At 49.9% G+C, this 22,146-nt stretch overlaps 1 protein-coding gene across 3 annotated transcripts; it reads right to left on the bottom strand.

Annotated features, from left to right (window-relative positions):
* Positions 1–279: 279 nt before the first annotated feature.
* On the bottom strand, positions 280–20,718 carry SLC4A2 (solute carrier family 4 member 2). Of its 3 annotated transcripts, none has more exons than XM_031939422.1 (22): positions 19,980–20,718; positions 18,084–18,261; positions 17,610–17,851; positions 17,366–17,487; positions 14,420–14,643; positions 14,124–14,266; positions 13,570–13,750; positions 10,235–10,370; positions 9,798–9,963; positions 9,061–9,175; positions 7,523–7,707; positions 7,012–7,237; positions 6,499–6,717; positions 6,240–6,388; positions 5,709–5,903; positions 3,720–3,968; positions 3,517–3,606; positions 3,099–3,265; positions 2,106–2,359; positions 1,855–2,024; positions 1,467–1,640; positions 280–1,298 (listed from the first exon to the last, which is right to left on the bottom strand). In XM_031939422.1, the coding sequence occupies exons 1-22, from the start codon at positions 20,112–20,114 to the stop codon at positions 1,218–1,220; spliced, it is 3,801 nt and encodes a 1,266-aa protein (XP_031795282.1). In that variant the 5' UTR covers positions 20,115–20,718; the 3' UTR covers positions 280–1,217. The 3 variants fall into 3 exon arrangements, with proteins under 3 accessions (XP_031795282.1, XP_031795283.1, XP_031795284.1); XM_031939423.1 differs by having other exon boundaries at positions 17,679–17,851; XM_031939424.1 differs by lacking the exon at positions 19,980–20,718 and adding an exon at positions 19,357–19,816.
* Between the last annotated feature and the right edge of the window lie 1,428 nt (positions 20,719–22,146).

Here is a 22,146-nt window from a genome sequence, read left to right as displayed (position 1 = left end):
AATAAGTTATCATGTCTTGGTATTTTGGGCATGCCCCATTCAATTTCCCCCACAAGGCCTTGATCAGGCAATATCTTGCTGGTGCCTGACATCCACGTACATAATGGTTCCCTCAAGATACTAGAGTCCCCACTCCCTAAAAACATCAAGTACCCAACTTTCCCTAGCACACCATACAAACTGGCATTTAATCAAGATAAGGGAACAGAAAGGTAAGATATTTGGGATGAAGTAGAGATTGGTCCTCATAACACTACAGCAAAAAGCAGAAGTTCCAAATATGTTTAGGCCCGCCATATTTTATTCTTTCAGACGCCAGATTTTTATGCCTGGAAAAAACCTGCAGTCCAATTTTTTTTTTTTTAAAACACAAAAAGGAAAGAGACTCAGACGTTAAAATGACTTGCTTAAGCTTACATGGTCAGTTATTGGAAAAGCCAATACTTGAATCCATGTTTCTGGAAACCAAGAATCTTTCCACTCTCAGTATCCTTTCCCCCTTTTTCCATGCTCACGAGCAGCTGCTGACAGAAAGGAGATCCTGAAGAAGTTTGATGGTGCCACCAGACTATACTGAACAGGCAAAGGAATTCTGAGGCACTGGGTTGGGGCAAAAGGAGCCAGGGGTGAAAAGCAGATTTTGCTTTTTTTAGGAACAAAAGTACTATGTAAGGGAGTGGGAGGGTATGTGTGGAGATTTTGCCCCAGGGAGAGTGTTTTTCACACATCCTTTTTTTGCTTATAAAATATATTCCACCAAATCCCCCATCCTCCTGTCTGAACAACTAGGTATATAATGCCTAAAACAATGAACCTCAGCCCCTGTCCCTTCTCTAACAGCTGTCCAGATGTGGATATGGAGTCTGCAAAGGCTGCCTTTGGTCCATGAAGTAGAGATATTCCTGTTTTGGGAGTTGGAACCACCTACCACCCAGGGAGAGTGAATAAGGTACCATATTTCTGTGTATTGAGTTTCTTATTAAAGACTTGGCTAATCAGATGGATGATTTCTGGGAGCCTGATCTCTCATTATTCATTCTTCCCCTTCCCCCAGTGAACCATGGAACCAGGGGAGATGTGGGGGCCCAAAGCACTTTAAATTATTCATTTAAATAAAAATGAGGGGTAGAAGGATGAAGGAGGACGCATCCCCCCCTCCCAAGGCCCCCAGTCCCTCTGTCCATCTGTCCCTCGGTCTCATCCCTCCATCCAGCAACCTACACCGGCATGGGCATCTCGTTATACTCATCCACGCCCTCCCTCTCATCGAACACTGGCTCCGCCTCATTAGCATCCAACTGTGGAAAAGGGAAATTGAAGTCAGGGGAAGGAAGGAATGTTTCAAGGTAGAAATTTTTCAACAATTCAGTTGTGAAGGGACATGGGAATTGCAAGTTAAAAAAAAAAAGGCTAGAAGGCCTTGTGGAAAGGTGAAGGAATTAGGGAGGCTAGGGAGCAGGTCTTACGCATTTCATCTCTCTCTCTGTGAAGATGCGTGTGAGCAGCACCATCCGGAGTGGCACAGTGAGGATGAGGATGAAAGGGAAGGCGAGAGAGGCGGCCGTGGACATGACAGCCCAGAGGATGGCCAGGCACAAGAGCTGCAAGGCTGTGAATAAGTGCATCCGAAGGGTCCGAACCTGTAGAGGAAGGCAGCAGATTTTCTCACTCAGAGAAGCCTCCATTCATCTGCTAGGTGCCGCCCAAGCCCTTACCCTTGGGAAGCCAAAGCTTGAGAGTGACTGGATACCAGCTGAGGACAGCGTCTACTGAGAATGGGCAAGAGCTCAAGATGGTGGAGGAGTGGTTGATAGAACTTTGATGACAAGAGAGCTAGGGGGCAATGGGGCCCACCTTCTTGACGTAGGTGACATCAGGGTGGTGCTTAGGTGGCATAAGCAGCAGGTGCAGCCGTTCGTAGAACTGGATACCGTTTAGGGAGGTGACGCCCATGTAGAGGAAGATCCCGAAGAGCACGGCCAGGGGGATCTGACGCAGCAGGTCCCCAATCACCATGGAGAGGCCTTTGGGGGAGAAAAGAGAACGTACAAGCAACGGGCTTACCACAGCCCCCCACTCCCTAGGCCATGAAAGGGGAAACCTACCCACAAGCACAGCCACCAGGAGCCCTGTCACCCTCTGCTCCTTGACTTCCTGGATCTTGGGCTTGTCCCCCGGGGCCACAGCTTTGCTCATGACGGTAAGTGCATTAGCATGTGTGACAGAGCGGACAGTAGCAGCAGCCAGCCAGGGCAGACCAAAGAGGGCACAAAGACCTCCCATGGCCACAATCAGCAGCAGGTCCAGGTGAAAGCCAGAGCCTTTCTGCAGCATGCGTTCCTTCTTGGAGATGATCAGCCTAAAAGCATAAAAAGGAAGAGGGTTGATTACCACGTTCTGTCCCTTGTATGTGACAGGGAGCTGGGTCTTAAATCCCAGCTGTCTAGCATCCACCCATCTAAGTACCTGCCTGTCTCTTTCTTCCTTCTAAATATCTCAAAAGCCTATTCCTTTCCATTTCTAATAGGAACCTCCTCCTAGTCCAGGCTATTCTCAGACAGGCCTAGCGCACCATAAGTTTCCTAGGTGATTTCCCCAAATCCATTCCCTTTGTTCCTCCAATCTGTCCTGCACAGTGCTTTCATGGAAATGAATTCTCTTGGTTGCTTGCTCCCTTTCCTCTTCCCTAAATGCACTTTTGTACTCGACTGCATCCCTATCCCTCTTCTCTCTTTATACCGCCCTTACCTATGTTAACTGGTGAGATTAGCACTGTAAGCAGACAGATCACTTATCTCATCTGTTTGAATTTCCTCACTTGCAAAATGGAGGAAGAGTGCTCCTAACATTCTTTCTAGCTGCTTTTTTGACATTTTTGACATAATGTCACAACATTCACACCAAAATCTTCAGTAGTTCCCTAGTGCCCAATGGGTGAGGTTCAAAATCATTGGTCTGGTACTTAGGGCTTCTATAACTTGGTTTTGGTCTAACTGCACAATCTTATCCGCTAATCTCCAAGGACAGCACTCCATTCACACCTATCCCAAGTTGTTCAGGTACTTCTTCCCACAGGAATCCTCCAAATTCAGACTCACGTTGTGATCTGAGTCTCCATGAAGATGAGGATGAACACAAGGATGGCAGGCAGAAAGCTGGCAATCATCATCCAAACAGGAAAGTCCCCATTTTTGCCCAGAGGATGGATGACCCAGCCCCGTTTTTCAGGAGCTGTCACTGAGAATCCACTGGGAACACTCAGCTTCTGCAAAGGCAGAGGTCAAGGGCCATGAGGAGTTTACAAGAGATTGACCAACACCAACAGTCTGCTGTGCTCAAAAGAAAAGTGAATACTAAGCAAAAATAATCAGTTTTAACAGAAAATAGGGAGTAGGGAGGTTACAGGGCAAGGAGAATTACAGAGCTCTTAAGATCTCAGAGATTGGAGAAATGACCTTCAATCTCTGGATACTTTTAGTAGAGTATGGATATGTGCCCATCCATCTCGCCTCTCACCTGGGTATAGGTGTCTTCAACACTGTAATCCACCAGCACCATAATGAGAATTGCAATGGGAACCCCAAAGTCTCCAATCACTCTTCGGATCTGGATGGGGAATTGTTACAGGCTCAGCAAACATTGAAAAAACAAACAAATAACCCTCTATTTAATGTACCTCTAGAAAAAGGCAGTCATCTTCATCTCACAGAGCCACATACCCTTCCAGGGAAGAATCTGCTGTTCTTGAACTTTCGAAGAAAGAAGGCAATGAAGAAGGTCCCGGCCATGAGCACTAGGGACAGCAGAGCTGTATTGGGCTGACCTTGCATTTTCCGGCCCTCCTTTTTACTAGGCATACTGTCATTTCTCAGCACTACCATGACATCTGTCCATGTTTTATTCTCTACTTGTGCTGACTCAGAGCCATTTGGGACAATGCAGCCATGGAGTGGGTGTTCGTGGAAGATCTGGGAAGATGGAAGGGGGAAAAATTTAAGCAAGCCACCCTACACTTGTTTACTTAATATCTACCTTATTCTATCTCCAGGACAGTTGGTTAGGGGAGATTAACATTTACAGAAAGTAGAGGGCAGCTCTACTTATGCTCAACAGATAAAAGTTAAGATCTATGGAAGGTAGAGAAAAGTGGAGATGAGTATGAACCAAAGTTGTTCAAAGCCTTCATGGAAGAAATGGGACTTAGAATACTCAATTCAACTTTAAGAAATACTAGATTTAGAACAAGAGGGTTAGGGGAACTTAAAGGTACCACAAACAGCAGTCCTCCCTCTTGGAAAGAATATACTGACTAGTAGGAAATAATAAAATATATACTCAAACTATAACACAAAAGGGAAAATTTTGGTTGTATAAAAGATATACAAAGTAATGTTAAAATGTAAGGAAACCATTTATTTCTGGCTGAGGCAGGAGGCTAACATAAGTTTAGTGAAAAGGACATTTGAGCTGGGCTCTAGAGGATGGGTATGACTAAGGAAAGGAAAGAAAGGAAAATTTCCAAATAAAGGATTGGGTGAGTTTATAGTCTCTGGAGATACTCTTTAGGTTTGCCAAATATCCAAACTCCTGTTTTGTCTTTGCTTTCTTCCCTACCCAGCCTTAACCCAACAATCATCCATTTTAACTTTGCTCTTTCCTACAACCTTTGAATCCTTTGCTTCTTTGTTTTTCTGTTGGGCCCTCCCCTGCTAAACAAGCAACTCCAGGATCACCCTCACCATTCATTTTCTCTGCTCCTACTCCTAACTGTGCTGACTTGGTCCATTAGGAATTCATGTTGTCTGAAGAGGCCCTCAGATCACAGCCACTCAAAAATCAGTTAACTCTTACTGACTCTCATTAGTCATGGCCACTCCTAATTTTCACCCTCTTCAAACCCAGTTTTGTAGCAGAAATCATGGAAGCTATCTACTAAATCCACTGATCTCTAGCCAGTCATCATTCTCCTTTACTTCTGCAATGTCTGACCTTGTTAAACATTCTTTGTTTCCTTTGGCTTTCATGGGAATGAATTCTCTTGGTTCTCCCTTGCTTGCTCCCTTTCCTCTTCCCTAAATGCATTTTTGTACCCGACTGCATCCCTATCCCTCTTCTCTTTATCCCATAATTATCTACATATCATGCCTTTAATTATTACTTCTATACAGATGCTTTCCAAATCTGTCTCCAGGCCCAAGTTCTCTTCTACGCTCCAGCCCTGTACATCTTCACTTTGAAGTTTTGCCATTTCCTCAAACTCAAAATCTCCAAACCGAAACTCATTCATCACCCATCATCCCAGTCTCCTAGGTTGTTCTTCCCTTTCTTTTCTCCTTACATTCAGCTAATTACTACGTACACCCAATTGTAATTATCCATTTTTACCATCCAGGTTCAAGTCTTCCTTGCCCATGATCTCAACTATTTATAAGAACCTTGTAACTTGTCTGACCAGAGAATTTCTGGTCTCTCATTTACTCTTCACATGTGTCAAAGTAATCTTTCTTATCACACAGACCTATTTACTAGCAACTGTTCCCTTTGATAAAGGTAGCAGCCATCTTCTCTGTGTATTTTGTACCAAACTACCACAGATACAGAGATCAGAGGAACAAGTCACTTAGGGAACAGATAGATTTTCATGGGAAACTGGCCCCTTCCACTAACATAACCTGAAAGAGATACCCATTGAAAAGGGAGCTGCTCACCTTGATCAGCTTGAAGAAGGTCTCATAAATGAAAATGAGGGAGATGAGGAAAGCAAAGATCTCCTGGGTGAATCGGGAGACGAAGCGGACGAGGAAGCTGCCCTCTAGTGCCACCATCAACAGAGCCAGGAGCACCAGCCAAAACCCGATCCACACTCGACCCACCAGGTATTCCAGGCCATTGGAACGGCAAAACTGGTCAAGGGAGAAGGGAAGGGCTGTAGCTCAAGTCCAGGTTAGGGGAGCTGCCAGGAGAGAGCTCCTCTTGATCCCTGTGATGCAGGGGCTAGCCTCATTCCCCATATTTGCCAGATAAGGAAACCGAGGCTCTGGGACATTCAGTGATTGCCCAGAGTCTTGGAGCTCTGAGGTCTGAGGCAGAATTCCACTCTAGGTCTTTCTCATTCCAAGTCCAGCTTTCTTACCTGTCACCTCCCAGAGAGCAGGCAAGCGGTCAGTACCTGGTGGTGAGCCTCTCAGCCCTGTCACTACACACCCTGCCACCACCCGACAGACTCTGATCACCCTTACCGAGAAGAAGGCTTCCTCAAAGACCAGCAGGGGCCCAGAAAAGCCAATGATGAGCAAAGGCTGGGCGCCCAGCAGGCAGAAGATCACCCCCTGGAGAGCTGTGGCCATGATGAGCTCGGACACACCAATGAGATCCTCTGTCTTTTCTCCTGAGATGGGAAGAGATGCAAGTGCTAGCGAAGTCCCCTCATGGTCGAGGCCCAGGGATTCTACTTTCTCATGCCTTCCTGGCCCCACAGTCCTCAATTCCCCAACTCACCGAGTAGCCCCCCAAAGGTGATGGCAGGGGACAGGGCAGCAAAGTAGATGAAGATGATGGCTGCCAAACACTGGGGGTCCAGCGCGTCTCGGAAGTCACTCAGGTAGTGAGGATAACGCCGTCGCACGTCCCGGATCAGCCCTCCGAAGGGCCGGCCCGTACGCCGAAGAGGATCATCATCGTCCCCTCCCCCGGCTGCTTCCGCCATCTGTAGGAGCGCTGCAACCCCGGCCTCCGTCAGGGACAACCTCCTTCCCGAGTGGGTCCCCCAAATCTGATTACCCACAAATTCCCTCGGCTGAGGCAGAACCTTTAAACTGTAAAGCTCTGGAGCCGCTCCCTACCCTGCCCGCCATGTCCTCCAGCCAAACCCAACTCTAGATGCCAGCACCAGAACTCTGCTCTTCTCTAAGTTGGCATGCTGGCCCCATCTCCCCCACCTTACAGAAATATCTCCATCTTGGGCACGGCCTACTGCCCACCCTCACCCAGCCCAGTGCACGGCCCCCGTACCCTTGTCCTGGGGGGACTTGGGCTCCAGCCCAGCACCCATGGGCAACAGCCGGCCCTGCTCCTCGCGCTTCTTGAGCATCTGCCGCTGGAAGTGGGCAACAGATCGGAGGAGCTCCTCGCCCTGCACCTCGGAGGGGGGTAGCACCACACTGCAATCCAAGAAGGCATTGATGGCCGTCAGCAGGTCTTCCCTCTCGTCTGCCAGGTAGGCCGCTTCATGGAATTGCTGCCAGGACAGGGGAGGGCACATACAGAAAAGCGGGGCATCAGCTGTGCACAGAGCTCCATACGAGACCACCCGACCCTTCTATGATCAGCCAGCGGGCACAAGGCAGAAAGGACAGACCGGCTAGGCCGTCAGCCACTCAAGCAGCATTGGGTCTAAGTTGCCTGGGCAGTGCCCGGTGTCCTGACCATGAGTATTCATTAACTGAAGGCACCCTCTGGGGGCCAGAGGTGAGCCTGGAAAGGCTCTACTGCAGGAGGGACGCAGAGGAGTGGCCAGGCTGACCTTGTCGGACATGAGGGTGGAGATGGAGCGGCCGATCTCATGGTAGTCCATGTTGGCACTGCTAGGTCCCAGGAGCAGGAAGAGGAAGCGCACGGGCACGGGCACTTCGAGAACAGCGTCCAGCTCAGCAGCCTCCCGCAACCTCACAAAGGCCATGGTGGGGCGCGACAGGAACTCTACACAGCCTGGGGTAAGGGCAAAAGGCAGAGAAAGCTGGCTCCTGAGTTTGAAGGAGCCAGGGCAAGTTCCCCTAATCTGGGGGATGGGAGGGAATCTTGGCAAAAAACAAGGGAACTTGGTCTCCAGAAAGAGAGAATAATTCCTCAGTCCATGGAATAGACAGTCATTATACTAATAGAGTACTCCAGCTGACAGAAGTAGTGGCTAAATGCATTATTTTTTTTATAAATGAGGAAGTTGTCAGGGGAAGTCCAGTGATTTACCAAACTCATGAGAGACAGTTGAGACTCCTAATCCTCAAGTCCAGTGTTTGGGGTGATTACTTATGGTGGGAAAAGAACAAAGTAGGGGTTGGAAAAGGAGGTATATGAGGATGAAGAAGGTCAAAAGGGAAAGAAGAGAGGCCTAAGGGAAAAGCTTGAGAGAGGATGTGTCTACCCAGGAGGAGAAGTGAAAGGGGCTGATCAAAAAAAGATGAAAAAGATCTATTTGTACAAGGGTATTTCTAGCACCTCTTTCTGTGATGGCTAAGAACTGAAAACTGAGAGGATGCCCATCAATTGGAGAATGGCTAAATGAATTATGGTATATTATTGTATTGTGCTATAAGAAATGACAAGCAGGCTGATATGAACTGATGCAAAGTGAAATAAGCAGAACCAGAAGAAGAACATTGTATACAGTAACAGCAATACTGTACAATGAACTACTATGAATAACTTTTCTATTGCTATTCTCAGCAATCAGATAATCTGAGACAACCCCAAAGGATTTAGGATGAAAAATGCTATGTGCCGCCAAAGGAATAACTGAAGGAGACTAAAGCATGCTATTGAAAAACTAATTATTGATTTTAAATATAACTGGGTGAAAATAATTTTTTTTTTAAAAAGTGAAAGACAGGTTAATTGTACACTATTTCAAAGTTTGATTCTTCTTGTGCAGCAAAATAACTATATGGACATGTATACAAATATTGTATTTAACTTATACTTTAACATATTTAACATGTATTGGTCATCCTGCCATCTGGGGGAAAGGGTGGGGGGGGAAGGAGGGAAAAGTTGAAACAGAAGGTTTCGCAACTGTCAATGCTGAAAAATTACCCATGCATATATCTTGTAAATAAAAAACTATAATTTAAAATAAATAAATAAGTGAAAAAGAAGTTAGTTCCTGTATTAGTATTCAGAGCCATAGGTAGGAACCAGGAACTAACTTTATTTAGACTAAGGGCACAGAAGTTACCAGGAGAAGCAGGTGAAAAGAGGAAACATCCTATTTCCCAAACCACCCATTCTCCCTAAATCACAGCCTTGTTACCCACCCTCCTTGAACCAAGCTTGAAGCCCTCATACCTACGAGCACCACAGTGGCCTCTGCGTTCTCAGGAATTTTTTCCAGCAGCTTTAGCTCATGTTTGGACTTGGACCGAGTTATACCTGCAGGAGGGGCAGCAGGAGGCAGCTCCCGCTGGAATGGAAAAAGAGAGGGACAGCTTAGTCCATCTACCTCCCCACAACATCACTCAAAACTTATGCATCCTCCTAATATCTCTGTGAAGTAAACAGATGTAAGCTGTCACTGTTTGATGGATGAGGACACTGAGACCCAGAAGTGGTTGTTGCTGTTATTAATAACTAAAATAATTACCAACACACTCTGATATCATTATAAGTTTAGAAAGCACTTCTCCCAACAATCCCCGAGAGGAATAAAGTATTACTACTACTGCCACTTAACCAAGAAGCCAACTGATAACAAGGAAAGACAGAATGACTCATCCAGCGTCACCTATCTGTGGGGAGGGCACAGCTGGGCTCAGGTGGCCTTGGGGCTCCATGCAGAAAGCACTAGTGGGAGTCATTAAAGTCTGAAGTCACATTCAAGTTAACAAGATGTGGGACGATGGCCAAGGCATTTAAGCTTTCTGTGCCTCGATGTCCTTAATGAGAAAATGGAGATGATCTTACCATTCTTCCAAGAGGCCAGCTGACAGAAAGCATTCTGCCATTGTTAAAGCACATGCCATACTAGCCACATCACAGCATCATTATAACATGTCTCCCCCTTCTCTCACCAACATCTTCCTCACCTCTCTCTCTACCTCCAGACGGATCTCAGGAACACCCCCAATCAGAGGTTCGGTGACATGGGGGTCACTCTCAGCCCCCTGGCCATGGTGATGCCCAAGCAGGGACCCCAACGAGCCGGCAGAAATGTTCCGGGGAAAGGAGAAATCTTTCTCATCACTTGGATGGCTGAGAGAGAGAGAGATAAAGAGATAAGGAAACGAAGGAGGCTGTGCATGTAGAAGGAGGAAGGGGAACCTTGGCTAGGGTGACTGTGCAGAAAGGAACATTTCCTGTACAGGGTGTGGATCCTTGGTTTTCGGTGACAGTCTCCATAATGTACACAGATGAGAGGAATAGATTTCTTTGGGGGAGGGGAGACAAGAGTCAGAGGGAACCTCTATAGAAAGGCAGTAGGGGAAGGAGTACCTTTACAACAAGGGGACAGGAAACGGCTTACCTGTGTTTCAGAAGCAGGGCCCGAAGCACATTGGCTCGGTCCTCAGCCTTGATCTGGTCAGAGATGACCATTTGTTCTACCACCTGGTGTGCCACCCCTGGCAGTGTCTGCTGATCCAGGTCTAGGAGGACTGCCCCTACGAGTGCAAATGGGAAGATGGAGAGAAGGAACTACCATAACACCCTTTGGGTTGGATGGCCAAGAGTACAAGCAGGAGCAACCAGAAACTGGGGCCTGGGATGCAACGTTCCAAAGGTGCTCCTGATTCCTAAGGCCAGGGGACGATGAAAAAGATAGCAGTCGTCTTAGTGAAGTCTTTGAGTTCAGAGGCCAGAGTTAGGCTCTAGGCCTACTTCTGCCACTGACTGGCAGTGACCTGAAACAAAGCTACCTCACTTTGCCACAAAATAAGCTCTGCAACACTTGTAGATTTGTTGTGAAAATTGCCCAAGTAGGATAGAATCTCAGTGTTACAAAGGACATTTGTGAGGTCATCTTATTCAACCTCCTAACTGGCAGAAATCTTCATTATGATATTCAGCCTTAAGCATCCTTGATAAAGCTTTACCAGGACTGGGGACCGCAATACTTTTGTGTCTAGTGCTCAAATATTTTATGACAATTTTCACCTATCAGTTTTCCAGGTAACATAGTCCACAGTTCCCTATAATTGATTCTTATATGTCTGTTTCCAGAATTGGTCCTGAACACATAAATTTCATAAGGTTCAAGTGTCTTAAAAATTTAAAAGAAAAAAAGAAATTCAAAGACTTACCATCCCTTTGACTGCATACACTAAGATCAGACACAATATATGATCACTCTAGAAACAACACCCTTGGCATTGTTCAGGAATACAAAATTTTACAGATGGCACTTATCTGAAAAACTTCACTATCTGTATCCTAGTTAGCTAAGAATCAGAAGTAGACAAAATCCTCAGAAATCAAAAACTTATAAACTTTTCCAAAAACCCTCCAACCTTCATTCTGAGCCTACTTTCTGGTTTTTTTTTCCTCCATATTCCCATGACATAGCTTGTTTTCCTAGTTCTCTTTTCATTTGGTATAAGAGGTCTCCCCAGTTTTTTCTGAGGCTGTCAATTTCTCAAGGTACAATAATATTTCATATTCCTATATCACAATTTTATTCCGACTTTTGGCTCCCACAAAAAAGAGCTGCTATAAATATCTTTGTTCACATAAGTCCTTTTCCTTTTTTTGATTTCTTTGGGGGGGTAAAGGCCTAGTAGTGTTTTAGCTGGGTGCAAAGAGTATGCAAAGCATATTACATTTTGGAGCATAATTCCAAATTGCTTTCCAGCATAACTAGACTAATTCACAATTCTGCCCCCAATATATTACTGTACTTATTTTCTCAACTCCTCAAAATATGTCATTTTTCTTTTTTTTACTGAGGTAATTGGGGTTAGTGACTTGCCATGGGTCACACAGCTAGATGTGTGTAATGCAGTTAAGTGCCTGAGATCTGATTTGAACTCGGGTCTTCCCAACTTCAGGGCTGATGGCTCTATCCACTACGCCACCTAGCTGCCCCATATGTCATTTTCTTTATCATTAATGCTGGTCTACTGTGCAGAAGGTAGAACCTCAAGTTTACATTAATTTGCATTTTTCTAATTACTAGATTAAGTAACAAAGTGTTTTCATATAATTGTTGACGCCTAGGATGTCTTTCTTTCCAAGATGCCCGTTTAGAACCTTGGACCATTTATCTAATGAGAGAATGACTTTTGTCTTATAAATTTCCTGTTTCCCCTTTTAAATTTTACTGAATTAGATTTTGTTTGTGCCAAAAATTTTAAATTTTATTAAGTCAAAATTGTCCATTTCACCTGTGTGATCCTCTCTATCATTTATTTAGTTGAAAACTCTTCCCTATCCATAGATCTGAAAGGTAAATTCTTTCTTGTTCTTCTAATTTATGATGTGATCTCTTATATTATATTTAGATCATATACCAATCCATTTGGAGTTTATAATGGTATTTGGTGTGTGGTATTGGTCCATGCCTAATTTCTACCAGACTGTATAGTGAAACTTTCCTCTAGTGACTGGACTGGATTTATTAAAAAATCATTTTACTGTTTCCACTGATCAACTTGTTTTTTTTAAACCAGTACATCATTTCAATAATGATGTTTTGTAATAGTTTAGGGCCCCCTTCCTTCCTATTTTAGATTTTTTACCATTTGTTCCATCATGCTTTTTTCTAACTCTGTAAACTATTTTTTTGACCATATTGTTGGAGCAGCACTGAAGAGAGATTGGGTTATATAATGTTTATTATATTGGCTTGACCTACTCATCAACAATGAGTGTTTCTCAAATCATTTAGGTTTTTATTTTTATGAAAAATGTTTATAGTTAGATTCATAGAGTTTAGTCTTCATAGGTATATTCTCTCTTCTGTAGTTATTCTGAAACTTTTTTAAAGCTCTTTCTGCTGAGTTTTGTTGGTTATTTAGAGGAATACTGATGGTTTATGTAGATTTATTTATATCCTGCAACTCTTCCAAGGTTACCTTCTCAATTTTTTTAGTTGACTCTCTAGGGTTCTCTTATCTGTTTAATTTGCTTCAATCTTAACAGGCTTAGTCACCTGATTTCTAGGTCCAAAGCAAATCAGATGCAGCAAATTAGAAAGTGGGCTCACTGGTAAAGACAAGCACCCTCAAAGCAGCAAGGACAGCCAACAACAAAAGGTCCAGAAGCTTAGGAGCCATTTAGTATAGATAGTATAGGATTGTAACGCAGAACTACAACAAACATTCACAATTATGATTGAGTTATCCAGAAAATGTTTCATAGTCTCCATTTAAGAAGGCAAGGGAGTATGTACTCCAATTTAGAAAAAAATCTTCACTAAAATGGTTAAATACGGTTTTGTTGTTAAGTCTTCAACTGATGCAGCACGGCCTGTTCCATGACAACGGCTATCAGATAAGTGAAGTGTTACTGTATCATTAATATTCCACACCCGGAAACAAATAGAAATACGTGAAAAACAGAAAAACTGATGATTGGAGTTGTTGACATCACAAATATGGATGTCAGAACACAACAGAGATGTTGCATGCTAGCTCGGCATGTTGCCTGCCTAAGTTGTCCGCTGACATCCTGCACAGTGTGTTACATCCACAGAGGAGAGTTGCTGGGGGGTGGGTTTTGGGAATGGGGTGGGAGGGCCAGTCAGTAATGCACAAAGTACCAAGACAAGGAAGGAGAGATCATGGGTACTCAGTGAAAACTGGGCCAGAAGTACCACCGATGCCTACAGAGCAGGCCAGGGAGACTAGTAAAGAGGGTTGTTACCGTGAGCCAGGGTTCTCCGAAGTTCCAGGAGGCTTCGGAAGGAGAGTGAGGCAACATGGGGCTTTCCCCATCTGTCAGTCTCCTCCTCCACATCCTCCTCAAACTTGATCCAGCGTGCAGTCTCTCTCCACTGAGGCTCCTGGTTCTTGTCCAGCAAGAGCTCATTCAGCTCCACAAACACCTGGGGGAGAGGAGAAGCAGGGGATCCAGTAGGGATGGTGGAGAGGGGATTCTGTGTAATGAGTTGGGGCGGGGGGCGGGGGGGGGGGGGGGGGGGGGGGGGGGGGGGGGGGGGAGACCGGGTTACGAAGTCTGCTGTTGTCTTTACCTTTATGTTGGGAGTGAAATGTGGTGCAGTAGAAAGAAAACTAGGTTGGGAAACCTGGGCCCAAATCCCTGACCAGACATGGTCTGGGCTTAGAGGAAGGCCTCTGGGGCCCTCTGTTTTTCCAGAGCCCCTGCTTACTGACACTAGGGAGATGTGAGCATCAGGTGTGCTTTGAAAAATTAAACATGGAAGGAATGATTTTTGGAGAAGAGGAGGGGTGCATCACCTCATGGGGCTGGTGGGGAGGCCGGGTCCGAGTCCGAGGCGTGGGGCCGGGCTCTCTCCCCTCCCGGCCGCCCTGCACAGGCCCCTTGGCATTCTTCCTCACTAAGTGGCGCCGAACACCCGGGACATCCTCAAAGCGGTGACCTGTGAGGGACAGAGAGGGGTAGGGGTGTGTGGGAGTGATGGGCAAGGCAGGAAGGGAGGGGGGGGAAGATATGAAAGAAAGGACAGGCAGCCCTCCTCCCCTCCCTCTTAATCTCTGAAGGCCTGTCCATCACCAGGCCAGGGGGGGCTCACTTTTCATGAGGTCCAGGTCAGCCGTGCCCAAGGTTTGGGCCTCACTCTCATCCGTGGGCACGCGGGGCAGCAAGGCCTGCTCCGCCCCTGTCATGCTCCCGATTCTGCGGCGCTCCTGCAGGTTGTAGCTGCGGTGCCCAGGTAGGGCCTTGGCAGGAGCCCGCCCTGAGGCTCCCCCATCCTCGCCCCCCACGGCACCTCCGGATGCCTCTTCTGCCGGAGCCCTGGAAAAGCAAGCCACCTGTAAGCCATTCTGCTACCCCCCTGCCCGTGCAGGTGGCAAAGAATGAGGCAGCTATGCTCCAGACACAGGGCAAAGCCAGTGTCCACTTATACCAGCCTCTTGGTCCCAAAACGTGGCAAATAAGCACAGCAGCTTGATTTCGTTTTCAAACTAAGACTCCAGTCCAAATATTACCCCGGCCGTCTTATCAATCCTAAATTCCAAGTTCTGCCCCTACACCACCTGTCCCCTTCCCCCACAGATCCCTCGACAGTAACTCCCAAGGTTACCATTGTTCCTACAATGGTGTCTTTGCTTAGGCTGTTTCCTTTTCCTGAGGGGCCTTCCTATCCTGCTAAGGTATTCTTAAAGGCCTAGCTACACTTTAAAGTTTCCAAGGGCTCTAACAGATATGTCCTTCTCTCCTCATAACACCCCTGGGAAGTAAAGATACTGAGGCATATGACTTACCCTGAGTCACACAGTTACTGTTTGAAACAGCTACTGAACTTAGGTCTGGAGGATTAGGTCTGAGCTCCTCAGGGAGGCCTTTTCATTTGAGCCAAGCCCCTTCTCCATATTCCTCTAGCTTTATAATCCCCAAAACAGAACACATTTTCTGGGACATTTTCTGGGACTTTTCCGAGACAGTTAGGTGCAGACCGAGTTCTGAACTTGGAGGCAGGAAGGAGCTCCATTTGGGTCTCAGTCACTTACTAGCTGTGTAACCCTGGGGGTAATCTAACTTTCTGGGTCAGTTTCCTTATCTATAAAGTGGAGATAATACTCACCTCACAGAAGGATAAGATAATGTATGTAAGGCACTTTACAAACTTTAAAGTAAACTATTGTTCCAGTCCCGCCCCCCCCAGAAGACACATAGCAATCTCCTAGTTCCTTACTTTGGATATTATAAATACAAAAAAACAAACCCCAAACCAAACAACAACCTGGAATCATCTAAACTACTTATGGTTAGCTTGTTCCACATTCAATAAATACAGCTTTCCACTACATATATGCTTCCTATTTCACATTAGTCACCGCCCAAGACTGGGGGCAGGGCCATGGGAGTGAGTCACCCAGACTCACGGCAGTACCCTGAGTTTGAACCATTTTCTTCTAACCACACATGGCCCATGGTAGTTATGCCTTCCAACTTTGCCCACAATGATTGTTGTGTTTCAGTCATGCTACAGATCCACCCCTCCCTGCTCCCACCACCCACCCCAGACCCTCTAGAATCCCTGCCCAGCCATGTCCCCAGGCCCTGGAAATTACATCCACTGAGGAGCCCTAGAGAGCCTGCCCTGTGGCTGAGGCCTCTGGCTGGCCCCAGTGAACTAGACTTCACCTAACCCAGCATATCATACCTAGCCTGTCCTAAATCAGACTAGCAGACCCTGACTCCACAGCTAGCTCACCCTGTTCCCGTTCCCATCTCTTTCTCTGGACACAGTAATTAAATCCATATTATCACTGCTTCTAGAAAAGGCCATGTCAAGTGACTGATCTTGGGATTATTTCACCAGCCCTGTGAGAGGGTGGAAAGGGAGAAGGACCTACTTACTAAACTCCCATTTACATAAAGATCCCCAAGGGCTGCTTTGTTAATGTGATCTAAATTCTATTGTATTTTTATTCATTTAAAAATTATTTTCCAAAGACATTTTAATCTGATTTTTGCCTTGCAGGGGTGTTGTGGGTTTCTTGTTTTTCATCTCTTCCCCTTCCCCAATCCCCTTTACGTAGTCCAGCCTCATTAGAGCATAAACTCCTTGAAAGCAGGCTATCTCACTTATTTCTAGTGCTTAGAACACAGAGTTTAATAATTATTTTTTTCTCCTTTTAAATTCTCTCAAAGGGAACAACAGAAAGCAAGCAACAAATTATATGAACTGGAATTGTTTTTTAAAGAACTCACTTCACTGTAGCCATCAACAAATGTACAACACACTGTGGGTGTAAAATATGAATAAGATAGAAATCTTCCTACGTTGATGAAACTTACTAGTTAGTAGAGAGGATTTTAAAAGGAGACAAACGCTTATAATACAAGGTACGATGTTAATTCAATACAACTAAACAGTTTAAATATATATACAATGCACTCTTCTGGAAAAAATGAGTCACTGCCCTCAGTGAGTTTATAATCTGCCGGGATATAACATGTAATAGAGAAAAAAGAACAAAATGTTCTATCTAGGAAAATTTGATTAGGGGAAAAACATTTTCAGCCAAGGGAGTGGAAAAGGGGCAGAGAAAGTTGGAGATACATAGTTGGATCTTATTTGAGAGGAGGGAGAGGTTCATTTCCAGCTGGAGGAAGAAGAGGCTTCAGGAAAAAACTGAGCTTTAAGGATGAGTAAAAAAAAAAGTTGAAAAGGGGGGAGGGAGGGAGAGAAAATAAAAAGAGACTTGGAGAAGAGCCCCAGGCTCTGAGTTCAGGCAGGAGAAGGCACTTAACTGAGGCTTAAAGAGTGAAAGGCATTTTGATGGGATAAGAAGAAAGCCTGGGGTGTGGCCAGACTTTAGGAAATTCCACTACTAGTTCCCTTAAGGTGATTTAACTTTTACTTGGGTTTTTACTAGGGATGGAATGTGGTTTTCACCTGGCAATTCCTGAGCAGCGTTCTTAACTAGAAGGGAAGTCGCCAAAGGGCAGACCTCTGACTAAATTTTTTGAGCACAGCAAATATTTTTGGGGAGCAGGAGATACTTACCCAGGCTGGGCCCCTTTGGGGGCTCTGGGGCTCGTTTCTTGGTGGGAGGGTTGTGGTGGGGGAGAAGGAACAGGTCCCTCAGGTTTTCGGTCTGTGGTACTATCATCCTCCTGGAGGAAGAACTAAAACGGCAAATCAACTAAAGAGCGAGAACTTTTCAGGTCCAAGCCCTTTCCTCACTCCGCTCCCACCAGTTTCCAAAGAGGGGGAAGGGGGGCGCAGCTCGGTTTTTCTGTCCACTTACCTGGACAGAACTAGGGGTGGAGCTTGGAGACAGCTGGGGAGCTGTGCGACCAGTCTCCACTTCACTGACCTCATCCTCGTCTTCCTCACCCTCCTCAATGGTGGGGGTTTCTCCTGTGGGGGAAGCTCCTGGGCGTTTGCGCTGCTTTCTGCCCGGACCCTGTGCGTTCTTTCTCCGGCGGGCATCAGGAGGCAGATGGGTAGAGAGTGGGTGATGGATGTGGTGGGAAGACTGGCGATGGTCTGGCAGAGGATGGCAAACTCCGTTTGAGGGGGTGGGCCCATGCCCCTTCCCTAGCCTCCTGGTGTTTCCCCCCACGCCCGCCCTTCGGAGCTCGCTCTTAGAAACTCCAGTTCCCTCGGGGCCCCTTTCATTCTAAGTACGCCCCCCCTCCCACTGGGACTCCCAAAGCCCCCCATCCTGCCGTGGCCCTGCCTCCCCCCCACCTGCCCTTCTCGGGCCCCGCCCCCTCACACTCAAAGTCTTCCTCCCCATAGCTCCGGCCCGGCTCGTCCCCGCTGCGGGATCCTGCCTCTTGCAGAATCTCCTCAAAGCGCTCCAGGCCCAAAGTGCGGTGCAGTTCGTGGTCTTCGGGTTCGGCGAACGGAGGGCACCCGGGGCCCGCGTGGGGGCCTGAGCCCTCTGGCTCAGGCTGTAGAGGGCGGGGAGGAGAGGAGATGGAGCCTCAGGGGTCCCCAGTCTTCCCCCTCCGGCTGTGACGGCCTTTCCCTCCCATTAGCCCCCCCAGTGTCCCCGCGCTGCTCATTTCCTGCCCCTCCGTGCCAGGACCACGCCCACAAGGGCACTCCTGTACTGGGGTCACTTCTGCAATGTGGAACAATCACCGTGTCCCCTTCCCGCAATCCGCAGGCCGGGACGCGTCTCTGGGCGTTGCTCGCCTCGGTCAGGGAGGGAGGACTTTCCCTCTGGGTCTGCCTGAGGCAGCGCTCCCCTGGGAACTTCTGCACCCCGCGAAGCCGGCCCCCGAGACCCAGAGGAAGCCCGCGCCCAGGCCGGCCCGGCCGCCGGGGCAGGGGCTGGGCCAGGCACCGGCTTCCGACCCGGGGCGCCCCGCTCTCTCCCGCCCGGCGCTTGCCGCCCATTCCCCCCACCTGAGTCATCCTGCAGGAAGAGCAGCAGCAGCAGCAGCAGCCGGCAGGGCTGCGGCGAGGGGACGCTGTGCCGCCCGCGGGAGCGAGCCGAGCCGGCAGCCGGGCGGGAGCCGAGCTCGTCTGGCCGAGAGTCTAGCAACCCGTCCCCGTCCCCTCGTGCGCCAGAGCGGGCCCCGGCTCCGGCCACCACCAAATATTTGCTCAGGAGCCGCGGGCCCTGAAGGGCATCGGAGCCTCCAAGGACGAGGCAGTGGGCTCCCCCTCCAACCTTGATGGTGCCAGCTAGTCAGTGACCGAGAAAGGGCAGGGGAGGGGGGAGCGCCGGGCGGGAGGTGGGGACACCTGCGGGGGGGCGATGGGGGGCGCCGGTTCCTCGGGGAGCACCGGACCGTCCGCCCGGCTCTCCCATTCCCAGGGAGCCCTCCGCACCACCCCCATAATAAGCCGGGGGAGGGGCAGGGCAGGCGCGAGGTGAGCCTGGAGAAGATGAGGGGGCCAGCGAGGCGCGGGGGAGGGAAGCGGGCCCGCACGGGAGGCGGAACGAGAGCCACGAGAAGAGGGAAGGGAGGGGGGGAGGGGGGTGAGGGGGGGGAAGGGAGGGGGGGGGGGGGGGGGTTTGCGCGGACCCCTCGCACCTGAGGCCGCAGGAGGAAGTCCATGGCCGGTGAGGGGTGTAGTGATGAGGGAGGGGGAAGGGGACAAGCCCGAGCACCTTCCTGGTCATGTGTCTGACGGGCCACAGTGACCAATAACTGGGCGAAGGCAGCGGGGCTCGGGGTTAATGATTTCCCCCGAGAGAAAGAGGGGGGCCACGTGGGGCGAGCAGCCACATGGAGAGGGGGCGGGGCCGAAACGGGACAGAAGGCGGGGCCGAGGGCTGAAGCTACACCCGCGGGGCGGGGCGGGCGGGACCTGGGATGCCACCGAGCAGGGCTGGGTCCAGAGGGAAGGGAGGACTCCTGGCTGGGGAAAGCAGGAGCAGAAGCGCGGCTCCGCTCCCGAGGACTACCATTAACTTCCTTCCCCGTCCGAGCTCCCGCTCACGGCAAGGGCAGGAAGCCCGCCGCCGTCCCATCCTCTCCCCCGCTCCCAGGTCCCCCTAACGACCCCTTCCCTTCCCGCCGGCCGCCAGCCCCGGCGGCTCTGCCGCCCCTCCCCCGGAGCCGCCCAGGACAGCTGGGGTCTCAGGACAGGGGAGGCTGGGGCTGCTGGGGCAGGGGCGCGCCCGGCGTCCCCGGCGAGAGGAGATGATACTCACTGTTCGGAAGGGCCCAGGACCCGGGCCCGTGCCCAAGGCAGGACGTCTGGGGGTGCTGCTCATGGCCGAGGCGTTAGCCCTTCTCACTGTCCCTGCAACTCCCAGGACAACTTGAGGGCAGCATACCCTGAGCATTGGGAAGCCGAGCCGTGCCAGGGGAGAAACAGGTGAAGGCCGTTAGTGACGCCCTGCCCAAAGTTGCTCCGCGCCTACTATGTGCCCGGCGCGGAGAGCGGCGAGAGGAGCCGGAGACCCGGGCACCGCTCTCTTCCCCCACAAACACACCCCCCGAGCCCCTCACTGTCATTGTTAAAAGTGCCAGGCGCGCCAGCACACACACAGGTACTTAAACGGGTGGGGGAAGGACAGGGACAGGAAAAAGATACAGGATGGGAAAGTGAGGGGGGTCCTAAAGCCAAAGCGAAGAGGGGCTCAGACCGACTAAAGCCAAGGTGACCAAGAGGGAGCGGAGCGGTGAGGGAGACAGCCAGCCACAGAAGAGGACCGCTCAGGAGAGGGAGCAAGGCAAGCTGGGGAAGGGGCTGCGGGCCGCGCCGCGGGGCCCGAGCCAGAGAAGGAAGCAGAGATGGAGAATCAAGTCTGACGGCCGCAGTAACAAGAGACGGCGAGAAGGTGAGACAGCAGAGAAGCTCGGGCAGCGGCGGAGATGGGCTGAGAGAAAGAGACGGTGGCAAAACTGGCAGGGACAGGGAGACACGGCAAGAGAGGAACGGAGAGATGAAAACGGGACTCATTAGCAGAAAATCACAGAAAGACAGAGGGCACGGCAGGGAGGGGTCCAACCCACGTCGTCCCACCCTTCATTCCCTCACCCCTCCCTTTAAACCCCCCGCCGGGAGGGAGGGAAGGGGGGGCGGTGGAGGAGGAGTAAGCCTGGGTTTGAACCACCAGGGGGAGCAAGAGAGGGAGGGAACTGGGCCGGCCGGGTAGAGTTTTTATGCGAGGGGGTGGAGTTGGGGGGGACGAAGGCAGCGGGGGGAGGTGGGGTAGGAGGTCTCCTGTTGGCTCTCTCACCTCGTAGAGGGTTTAGCTCCTAGGACACACGGATCCCTGGGGAGGGGAGGGACCGATTCTCCTCCCCCCTACACCCCTCCCCGTTTGGGAAAATCTGAACCTTGGGGCTAGAACCTGCCCGTGACCAGACTGGTTGGGGTGGTTGGAAAAGGGTTAGGAGGATGAAAAGGGTTCCGAAAGCCCTTTATGAAGAATGGGGCCCATAAGGGAGGCAATAGGGAGCGAAGGAAGATATGGCATGCTAAGGATGGGGGGGGCGTGTCTTAGAAGGTGGAGACCAGAAGAGGGGGGGAGGGGAAAGAATTGACTGGGATGGATTTCACCGAAGGGGAAAAGAGACGGGAGGCCAGCGCGGAGAGCCAGCCTGTAAGGGTGAAAAGGTATAGGTCTTATAATCTGGGGCCTAGGGCTGAACATTCCGGCCATATTTCAACCAGCTGACCACCCCTCCGCCCCCCAACATTCGGCTTTTTAAAGGCACGTCCTCCCCAGATTATCCCCCTACCCCTTAGGGGGCTAGAAAGGAGTGAGAAGGTAGTGAGTGACGGAGAAACCTGGTCCAGAGCTTCACAGGGTCCCCCTGGGCCCCCTTGGGGGGTAGGCCTCAAACCCCCCTTCCTTTCTTACACCCCCTCCACCCTCCCAGCCCCATCCCCCTACTTTGGGCTTGAGCACAAAGCAGCTTCTGTCCCTAGCGTTCCGGGCCGATAATCCGGGGTGGGGGATTGCCGGCCCCGACCGCCCCAGGATTGCCTTCCCACCCTGGTGAAAGGATTGTTGGACCCCCCCCTCGCTTTTCCTCCCCAAATCAAAATTCCACTGCTGGGTAGGGGGGGGGAGGCGCTGACCCTTCCTCCGACCCGGCCTAGAGCGACACCCCGAGCCCAAGCTCCAGAGTCCAGCTCCAGGTTGGTCCTCATCCAACCCCACCCTCCGGCTGCCCCACCGGCTTGACCCGTTCCGATGACCCGCCCTCCAACTGGGGCCCTGCCTCCGGGCAGATGGGGGGTCCGAGGCCCGGGAAGCTGGTCGCGGGAGGGCTTAAAAGGGGGGCCCGGAGGGGTGGAGGAGAAGGAGCTGGGGAGGGGGGGGGAACCGGGCCCCAGCCAGCCGAGCTGGGGAGCCCTGCCGC

The sequence above is a fragment of the Sarcophilus harrisii genome, chromosome 5, assembly GCF_902635505.1.
Source record: "Sarcophilus harrisii chromosome 5, mSarHar1.11, whole genome shotgun sequence".
In the NCBI taxonomy this organism is placed as follows: domain Eukaryota; kingdom Metazoa; phylum Chordata; class Mammalia; order Dasyuromorphia; family Dasyuridae; genus Sarcophilus; species Sarcophilus harrisii.
Note: the sequence above shows the minus strand (reverse complement) of the source record. Positions and strands in the feature narration are given on the sequence as shown.

Coding starts and splice junctions, on each gene's coding strand:
- SLC4A2 (XM_031939422.1), bottom strand. CDS start 20,114: ATGCTCAGGGTATGCTGCCCTCAAGTTGTCCTGGGAGTTGCAGGGACA. Junction 17,852..18,083: donor TGGGGAGGAAGACTTTGAGT/GTGAGGGGGCGG, acceptor ATCCTCTGCCAG/ACCATCGCCAGTCTTCCCAC. Junction 2,025..2,105: donor CCTGGTGGCTGTGCTTGTGG/GTAGGTTTCCCC, acceptor TCTCCCCCAAAG/GCCTCTCCATGGTGATTGGG.